This window comes from Mus caroli, chromosome 11 (genome assembly GCF_900094665.2).
Source record: "Mus caroli chromosome 11, CAROLI_EIJ_v1.1, whole genome shotgun sequence".
Classification (NCBI taxonomy): Eukaryota; Metazoa; Chordata; class Mammalia; order Rodentia; family Muridae; genus Mus; species Mus caroli.
This window is the reverse complement of record NC_034580.1, coordinates 83,515,789-83,525,777: the sequence shown is the minus strand read 5'-3', so window position 1 is coordinate 83,525,777 and position 9,989 is coordinate 83,515,789. Positions and strand designations below refer to the sequence as shown.

Below are 9,989 nucleotides of genomic sequence, written 5' to 3'. Positions count from 1 at the left end.
ACAGGACAGCATCCGAGATACAAGATTCTCTAAGATCCTTCCATTGTCATGGTAGAGCAGCAAGCTCTACGGTGTCACTGGGGACTCAGATACACGTAACTTCTCTGTGCCTCAGTTTCTTCATCTGCCAGGGGACTAGCGGTGCTGAATTCACAGCATCACAACAGGTGCAGCTGACTCTACTGTGATTCCCTCCGTCACACTCTCAGGTCCCAGGATCCACTAGAACAACTCAGAAAACTGAGCCAAGCTGCCATCCTCGTAGTTTCCGTGTAGCACCATGGAAAGAACACAGTTTAAAAACAGCAAAGACCCAGAGGGCAGTGTCAAGGCCTCTAGGCTTCCAACTGGCCTCTTGGCACATCTGTATGCGTGATGCTTAGTTTTCTCAGCAACACTGTGTGGTAACGTGGGTCAAGGAGTGCCGACCAGGTCAAATCCTCTGGGTATTCGTGTCCAGGGTTTTTATTGGTGGCTTATCTCTCAAGCACAGAGCATCGGTGTAGCTGACCTTAGTTCTGCAGTCTGCAGCTCCCCCAGAGGTCAAACCCATACAGCATGATCCAGGGCCCTGAGCATAAATCACATTGTTAACGTAAACCATCTGGTGAGGACAGAGGCCCCAGGGAAGAAGCAGAGATAGTCTATAGGGCAGGATATTGCGAAGGCTTTGAAACTGGTTCCCCAGAGTCCTTTAAATGGGAAGGTTTTTCCAAAATGTCCACATCTCAGATGAGCTGAGGCAACCCTTTAGAGCCCAGACGCATACCACCCCTGTCATTCTGTTTCTTATACTGGGGGGTGGGGGGAGAGATGGGGAGTGGAGGAGGGGAAGGTCTGCTTCATGCTATCTGTTTTCACAACGGCTACCCTACAGATTAGACGGTCCAACTGAACCCTTTTCTCCTCTTTGCTTATTCCTCTGCATCTTTCATGATGGAAAGATGCATATTCAGGTAACACCCCTGGCCTCTCTGTCTCTTTACTGATCCTACCCAGAGAAAGCAAACAACTCCCCCACCCCCCACTGAAGTGTTTGGAGAAAGAGCAGTAACCACCCAGCACACACCACTTCCACTCACCCAGGCTCATTCTCTGCACACAGATCATTCCACATGTCCATAGGCACAGCCCTTAAACACACACACACACACACACACACACACACACACACACACACGCCACCAGCGGCCACACTATGCCTGTTTAGGGACGAGGTCTCAGCTAGATGTGGCTGACAGATCCTAAGCCACATTCTCAAGCATGTTATCAACTATACAGGTGACATTTTGTCTCCATTAACCTGTCTTTTGTGTTTATCCTCAATTGGTGCTTAACCTGCGCTGGAAGAGGAGAGGTGGCACTCATTAGACCCCGGGAGCCCCGCAAGGCAGAGTCTGTCCAGTGCCTGCCTGCAAAACCATGATTGGGCTTTCTCTAAAACTATCTCTGCTAAGGTCCCCAGGTCCTTCTTTCCTGTCCCTGCCTCAGGATCATCCGGCCTCTCCCACGCTCTGCCCGTGCTTCCAGCGGAGACCTCTCAGAATATCAGACCAAAACTAAACATAGGTGGCTGCAGATGTGGTCTTGCTGGCACCAATCACCTAACCTCCTCTCAACCCACTCCTTACCCGACACACACACACACACACCATGTCTCCTCAACAAGTACACCACAGGCTGGACTGTGGGAGACTAGAGTCCTCTCCTTTTGAGTGAATGCCTTTAGATCCTGTTTCCTCTACATAGATAGGGTAGACCTCTATTAACCTTTCTAGTTCTGTGTGTGTGTGTGTGTGTGTGTGTGTGTGTGTGTGTGTCTGTCTGTCTGTCTCTCTTCTGTCTCTTTCCAGGGTTTAGTGGTCTGGGACTCTCCTCTAAGAAACACTCCCTTCTTCCAGAGCTAACCTCAGCAATTTCAGCAACGTTTCACCTACACTAAGGGGCATTAATCAGAAACCCATAAAGCTTTCCAGAACACTCCAGGACAGCTAAGAGCACAGGCTCTAAAAGAGCTAGCTAGTGCTAGGTTCAGATCCCCAGTCAGCCAGCTTTGATCTTGGGCAAGTTACTTGGCTTAAGTCCTCATGATGCTGAGGTGAAGTGTGTGGCAACATATACCAGGCCTGATGACTCTCAGCTATCGTGGGATTATCAATACTACTGTTGCTGACTGAACTCAGTTGCTCCATCAGCTAAAGTAGAGGAGAAGCTGCCTATAGTTAGAGCAGAGATACAGTCCTTCTAGGAAGACGGTTGATAGCTGGATATTGTGCTTAACCAAGGGTCGCAAGGTCTTTTGGCAGAGGCCGACTCAAGGGGACCCAAATATTTGAGTCTTATTTGAGAGCCTGTGAATAGAGGAGAAGAAAGAACAAGACTGCACCCGAAGGTCAGAGGGCACGCACCAGGTTGCAAACCCTGGACTAGAGACACCCAACTACTCAGTGTTGCCTCTGGCCACCAGACCCCAAAGACTTGATGTGTGGCAGCCTTTGGAAGGGGCCGGAGAAATAATATATGAGTGGGTGAACCCAGGGCTGATTGTAAACAAGTCACAGTGACTGTTAATGGCCTCGAGACACACACATGATTGTTCCAGTACCCCAGAAGGAGCCAGTCCAAAAACAGTCTGATTGGTTCAGGGGATTGTGAGCCTGCAAGACTGTAAATGATTACCCACACGGGGCCCGGGCTTGTAGCACTAGCCATTCGTTAACACAGAGAGAGCACGTAAGAGAGTGTTTGGTTTTTGCTGGTTAGTTGACCATTTGAAAAGTGCTGTCCTGCCCTCAGGAGGTACCTGTGGGGGCAGACAGTAAGGGGGTGGGGGGAGAGAGCATTGTTTGATAAATGGCCAGACACCCTAGCAGCTACTGTTCAGAGAGTCAAATAAAGGTGTCAGTTTCACGGTTTTATTGTGCGAACTTATAGATGTCACCTTGAGTGCAGTGGAGTGCCAAGAGTTCCCACCATCAGAAACCTAACAAGGTTCACCCCACGGAGCAGCCTGTCTTCGGGGTAAATGGAGAGAAAGCAGAGTTGAACCAAAGCAGTAAGGAAAAGAAAGAGAGGACCAATAGTCCAACTTTGCAAGCAGGCTGAAACGGCGAGGTCAGGAATTACACAAAGCCGGCCGGCCGTCTGAGTCCAGTTCAGGATGGGGGCAAGCTCTCTCACTAAGCCCCCAACCTGTCTCGGTGTCGAACACACATTGACAGGTCTCAGGAAACCAATTGTGAAGTGATAAATCACGAAAGCCTGGAGTCATTAAAAGGTAAATCTCTTCAACACAACCAGTTTAAGAATACTCAAGAAAAATGCTCCCACATCCAAGCAACGGTACCATTACAAACGGGAAACAGTTCGAGGGGATGGTTACAGGTCTGACATAGTGTCTGGGGCCTCCTTCCTTGACGAGGCTGGATAAACGGAACTTCACCCGAAAACCATATTGAGGTCTTTTTTGCCTCTCTGCATGGTGTTATTTTGGTAGCAGGAAAGCAATAAAAATGGGGCAAGGGAATAAATGGGGATTTAGCGTTTGTCCTTCCATTAAAAAACAATCTTGCCCGCCAGCTCGGGCGCACACGCGGGCGCGGGCCGCTCAGTCCGCCTGGCTCTTCCTGATGGCTCGCAGCGGGTTGTGGCTCCTGACCAGCATGTTCTCCAGCCGCTGGCAGTGTTCACGAAGCTGCTTCTCCCGGGGCAGGAGGAAGGTGAGGACCTTGTTGCGGACGATGCCTCGGTCCTCCTCTTCCCTTAGCCGCTGCTTCACTCGTGCCGCCTGCTCCTCCTGCTGTGCCAGGACGCCACTCATCTGGCAGAAGGCGTCCTCCAAGTAACGGATGGCCTTCAGTGCCTCCTCCTTGAAGTTCTCTAACTCCCTTTGTACCCCGGCCACCTTCTGCTGTAGGATCTCCAAGTCGGCCGGCAGAGGGAGGTAGGAGGGCCATGACTGAGACAGGGAAAGGTCCCCAGACTGGAGCCCGCTTTCCACCATCTTCTTGCCCTGTAAGGTATTCACCTTCATAAGAATGGACCCTGCCTGAAAGAGGGCTTCCATTATCTCCTTCTGCAGAGAGGAAGCCAAGAAACTGAGTCAGAGATCTGGGAGCTAGAAGCACTATCTTTTGAAGTGGTTAGACCCATCTCATTGTGACATCAAGACCCTTCAGCCAATCAGAAGGAAAACCCCCAGTTCACTATTTTGCATATTGTTGGTAACCTATAGATTTACTGCGCTTCCCAAGCCTCCTGAAATGAGGCTTTTCATTAACTGGTCACCCAGTCAGAACTGGAGTTCAAGGGTTCCTTTCCTGAGGGCAAATCTGAGGGAGTGGAGAAAACTGGCTAAGTCAAGGCAAGCCAGGTCAGGTTCACAGGCTGCCAAGACTGAGCAGTCTCCTACCCCATAAGGAGCACAGCTGATTTCATGCCCTGGTGTCTGGGCTTCCTCGGCCTCACCAATAGGAAAAGGGCATTCTTAGAAATGATGGTGTAAGATGCTAGAGGAGTAATCCCATCCCAAATCCATATTCCCACAATGGCCAGATGATGCCAGAATGCATAGGTGATCGACTTACTGTGATAAATGTGTGTGCTCTTAAAGGGTGGTCCACAGAAATGCCTGAGGGATAAAAGTGAGCCGTTCCTATTCATTCAGTTAAAACTTCCCAGGTGCTTGCCGGATTCTAGAGCTAGGGAATGAGTGTAAGTAGTGTTTCCCAACGTTCCTGGATGGTGGCAGATAGGAGTATGTGGATATGAGTAAATCTTGTGGTTTTGCCTGGTTACTCTAACAGAGGCAAATGTTCCTAGCCACATGTGGCTCAGTCCAAAACACTGCCTTTGTATATTGCAGTCTCTTGCCCAGACCTCCCACTGGGACTCCAAACATAAACACCCCCCCAACAACCAACCTTGAAGCCAATCCATCTAGAGCTAGATAAATTACCTCTTCAAACTGGTTCCTGCTCTCCTATCCTACCAATGACCCTACCTGGGACAGCAGCCACAGCAGCATCTAGTGCCAAGGTTTAAATGTCTGTCTCCTTCCCACCTCATGTTGAAACTGACATCCTATCAGCGTTGAGAAGTGAGGGGCTTTTGAAGGCAGAGCATATCAGATGGATGGTGTCATCTCTAGAATGGGGTTCATTACCATAATCATCTCTGCTTGCCCCCTTTTCTGTTTCTCTTGCCACCTTTGCCTTTCTTCCACGTGGGAAGGCATAGCCTGAGAGTCCTCACCAGACACCAGCTCCCTGATTGTAGACTTGCCAGCTTCTGGGATTACAGAGTTACAGGGAAATAAATGTTTTTGTTGTTTTGTAGATCTCTCAGCCTCTGATATTTTATTTTGTCACTGTGGAACAGCACAGAGTAAGCTCCCGGGGGTTAAACTAGACTCTGTCACTTCCAAGTGACCTCGAAGGCTGTTGTTAGGTCTCTTATCTCTGAGCAGCCTATCACCCACCTTCCCGCGCTGGAGTCCAGGCTTCACCACTTAGAAGCAAGGTCTCAGTGGTGGATCACCTTTCCCCCTAGAGACCCTGTTTTCTTCTCTGCATTTCTGAGAGCTGTGGTACACAGCTCCCTGGGAGAGAAAAATATCTCTGATGGGCAGCTGCTGCCGATTTCCATAGTGTAAACACTCCCAGCAAGGTTAGCTTCAAGCTCCCAACTTGCTCTCTCCCAGAAGTGAAGATCCATCCTGAGCCTGGATAACTCAACTCTAGCACAACAGGGCCCATGATAAGGGCTGCCGCCTTCTCTGAGACACTATCTAGTGGTCTCAAGTAGTCATCAGAAGGGGGCATATTGCAGGGACAGTTGTAGCTAAATGGAGGTGAAATTTTGAATCGCAAGAAACTCTAATTACTGAGAAGGAATGTTGAATGGAAAAAGTGGTTACTTTTCTAGGAGTCAGGAAAGCTGGAGTCGGGAACTGTTGTGTGGTCATAGGTCAGTTGCCTCCCCTTGCTGAGCCTGTCCCCCCAACAGTGACATGAGAGATGGACCCACAAGGCCTTCCATACCCCCTCCCCCCTCCAATTCTCTTCCTTCTGTCTCTTAGAACTGTTACCTGGGTCTACCATCTGCTTAGGCACGGTAAACTCTGGCAAACAGAGATTTTTGAGTCCCTTAACCTGTTTACCCTCAAGCGTCCTGCCTGCTGCCCCACAAACAGTGGTACTCAGAAGAAATGGAATTTCATTTCATACGTGGCTCTCAAATGTCAGGCACCCCTAGCTTTTCTGCTGACACATTGACACCTACTGGCCTTCAGAGAAACCGCAGCCTGGGAATTCCACCTAAGAGTGGGTGGGGATGGGGAGCAGAAGGGAACAGCTTGGGGTCTGTGGGGTATTTAGCTAGGGCCTTGTGCCTGTTGGGTTCTTCATCAATAAATATCTCCCAGATTGGTAGAAGAGAGAACGAAATGGTGTGTCTCTTCTGGTCTCCTCCTCTGCTGTCTCTCTCCCGCTTCCGGCCTCTCCCTTCCTGTCTCCTCTCTCATTTTCTGCCACTTTGTTTCACACAGAAGTCACAGCCATTGCTGTGGCACAAAAGTAGAAAGGCCAGCACTGAGATAGCATTTTCTCAGTTCCTTTGGTGTTGCTGAATGAGGCTCCAGTGTGCTTCCTAGGACCACTGGGAAGATGACGTCATAGTCCCCTTTTTCTAGGAGCCACAGGGAACTGAAAGCTGATGGTGTCATCAAGGCCTAGTGGCCTCCTGAGCCTTCAGGGCCACAAGTCACATTGGATCTGTAAGTTCTGGATGTCCCCCTGAGCCAGGAAGTCCCACGTCAGGCCTTGCATTCCACCTGCCCTCCCATATCTCTTAGGGATTAGAACTGCTGACCTATGTCTTCCTTCAAGGTGTCAAGAGAAAGGAATTTAGACCTAGTAAAACATCCATGACCTGGGATTCTATCGTGAGCAGGGTCCTCTGCCCCAGTCTCTCTCAGCTTGTCACAGCTTCCCTGCGACTCAACAAGACAGGGAGACATGAGGGGTGTGGCGACTTTACAGAGACCCAGGCAATCTTACGCCACTCTGAGAGTCCAGTTCAGTCAGGATGTGTTGAAGCTCTTAGGTGGTCTGCCTTAAAGCAGGGGCTTTCAACCTGTGAGTGGCTACTTCTCTGGGGATTGAATGACCCTTTCACAGGGGTCTCCTAAGACCACTAGAAGAAATACATACATTGCAATTCATTAAGTGTCACCTCTGTCAATTGTGTAAACCCCATTCCCTTGGGAATTAGAGATAACACCCACGCCCATCTTTGCTTGTCACTTTGTGAAGCTACAAAACCCTAAGAAACTGAGAACTCTTGGTGTCCTGTTAGAATGGCGTTCCCAGCCATTTTTTTTTTTTTTTCGGAGACAGGGTTTCTCTGTATAGTCCTGGCTGTCCTGGAAGTCTGCCTCTGCCTCCCGAGTGCTGGAATTAAAGGCGTGTGCCATCACGCCCGGCTACCATTTCTAACCCATAGCTGGCTCTAACCCAACCACAGTTTGTTCCCAACCCAAAGTTGGCTTTCACAGCCATACTTCTCTTCCTGGACCACACTCAAGCCAGTTCCCCTGATACACAGGCCTCCCAATATTGGAACCACCTGGGGATTCATACCCAAGCAAAGACAGGCAACCAGCTGTCTCTTCCACAACGAGTGGGTATGAGTTTTTTTTTAAAGGTTTACTTATTTATTTATTATATGTAAGTACACTGTAGCTGTCTTCAGACATCCCAGAAGAGGGCATCAGATCTCATTACGGATGGTTGTGAGCCACCATGTGGTTGCTAGGATTTGAACTCAGGACCTCTGGAAGAGCAGTCAGTGCTCTTAAACACTGAGCCATCTCTCTAGCCCCGGGTATGTTTTTTTAAGATTTATTTATTTAATGTATATGAGTACACTGTCACTGTCTTCTGACACACCAGAAGAAGACGTCAGACCCCATTGCAGATGGTTGTCAGCCACCATGTGGTTGCTGGGAATTGAACTCAGGACCTCTGGAAGAATAGTCAGTGCTTTTAACTGCTGAGCCATCTCTCCAGCCCAAGTGGGTGCATTTTTTAAGAGAAGACCTTGCTTAATCTTCAGATGAACTATTATATCAACTTTCAGGTGATATCTAACTCTCCTTGTCCCCAAGGAAACCAGTGTTGGGAGAAACGGAATCCAGGGCGATACGTCAGACTCCCAAAGAGCTTGTGAGTACCTATCTCTAGTAGAGGCTACAGCTGTGGATTCTAGCCATTTGTTTTTTCCAGAATTCCCTGGCCCTGTGCCTCCCATGATGGTGATACTAGCTTAAGTGAGGTCACTATATAAACACCTAGCCAGCCTTTCACCCACTTATCCATTCACCCTCCCATCCTTCTATCCACCCATCTGTCTTCCTCGTTACCCATCCACACATACATCCGCACAACCCATCGCCTGCTTACCCTGTGTTCTCTGAGCTCAGCAATAAGTGCTCAAGAGAAAGAACAAGACATGGAAGGTCCTGTTCAACGTTCAAACAATAAAGTGGGCAATTGACACATAAGGCCACCAGGCTGGCGCCAGCTCCCTGAACAAAAAAGCAAACAAAGTCTAGGAAACCCTTGGACTCAGCAATCTGATGGATTTGTTAGGTGAAGTTTTGGGGTGAGATGAGAAGGCTGAGTGGGAGCTGGAGACAATGTTCTAGGGGTAGGAATAGACCGGAAGAACCAAAGAAAACCTGGATCTAGCTGTGTGGCTGGAGGCAAGCAGCGGCAGCAGGAGGCAGCACTGAGGGAGAGGGTACAGAACAGCATCAGGGATGCTCTGTGAGCATCAGGGAGGCCTTGTGAGCGAATGCCACCAGGGGCTACTGTGACTCTGGGCGGTTTCCAGCTCTGCAGCTGGTATCCCAGGCTGGGCAATGAGAACAAGACTGGTGTAGGGGTGGGCATGAGGATGAAGACTAAAACTTGGTGCTGTTCACCATGATTAATTAACCCAGTGCCAGAACCCCCAAGGCACGGTGCTAAAAATACCTGCTTCCCTCTGAGACACAGCAGCTGCCACCCAGCAACTTTCAGCCATGCCATTTGTCATAATTTGACACTGCTAAGGAGTGTCCACGGGGCTGTGTTTCTGTGAGAATCGGACTTGTCCAGAGCTCACCAGCCAGCTGGTACTCAGGTCGCACCCATGGCACGTGTCTCGAGTCTCTTATTTCCTGTCTCCGAGCCCTGCCCAAGCTGCATCTGGATGTGATTGGCACCTGTCTGCTGCTCGCTTCCTCAGAAGGGAGGAGAGACCTGCCTCCAGAGGTGTGAGCCAAGGCGGCATTCGCCAGTGCATCCTGGGATGCTGTGTTTCACACGCTGCAGCCCCGCACCTCGGATTACAGCCATCTATCAGAGGCCCTGCCAGCCCAGGGCGGCACTTTAATTAAAATATGTAAAACACGCTGGTGGGAGTTGGCTCTGAACACACGGGAGCCTGTCTTCGACAGAAGTAGGTGCAGGCCAACCCAGCTTGGAGCTGGCCCTTCTCCAGCCAGGGAGGGTAGGCCTGCCTGGAGGGCCCTCCTGAAGGCTGCAGGCAGTGAGGTCTTTCTGAGATGCAGCGTTCCCTGGAGCAACGGAACTTAACCGGGGCAAGAAGGTCTGTTCAGAAGAGAGTTGTAGCAAGTCCAACACTTCTACCTCATGAGCATGCTGGGTATGTGTGACACCAGCTACTAGTACTGAGAACTATAATATTCTACCCTCACTTTCAGTCCGAATTTTCTTAAATCGGTTGTAAAAGTGGTAACTGATATTTATATAAACTTTTTTTCCCTTTGAGACAGGGTTTCTTTCTGTATAGATTTGGCTATCCTGGAACTCATTCTGTGGACCAGGTTAGCCTTGAATTCAGAGATCTGCCTGCCTCTGCCTCTGCCTCTGCCTCTGCCTCTGCCTCTGCCTCTGCCTCTGCCTCTGCCTCTGCCTCTGCCT

The 9,989-nt window shown here is 49.7% G+C and overlaps 1 protein-coding gene across 1 annotated transcript; it reads right to left on the bottom strand.

The window, feature by feature from the left end:
* Positions 1-2,907: 2,907 nt before the first annotated feature.
* On the bottom strand, positions 2,908-4,113 carry Ccdc182 (coiled-coil domain containing 182). The gene has a single exon (XM_021178035.1). It carries the CDS (start codon positions 4,064-4,066, stop codon positions 3,608-3,610), a length of 459 nt encoding a protein of 152 aa, XP_021033694.1. The 5' UTR covers positions 4,067-4,113; the 3' UTR covers positions 2,908-3,607.
* Between the last annotated feature and the right edge of the window lie 5,876 nt (positions 4,114-9,989).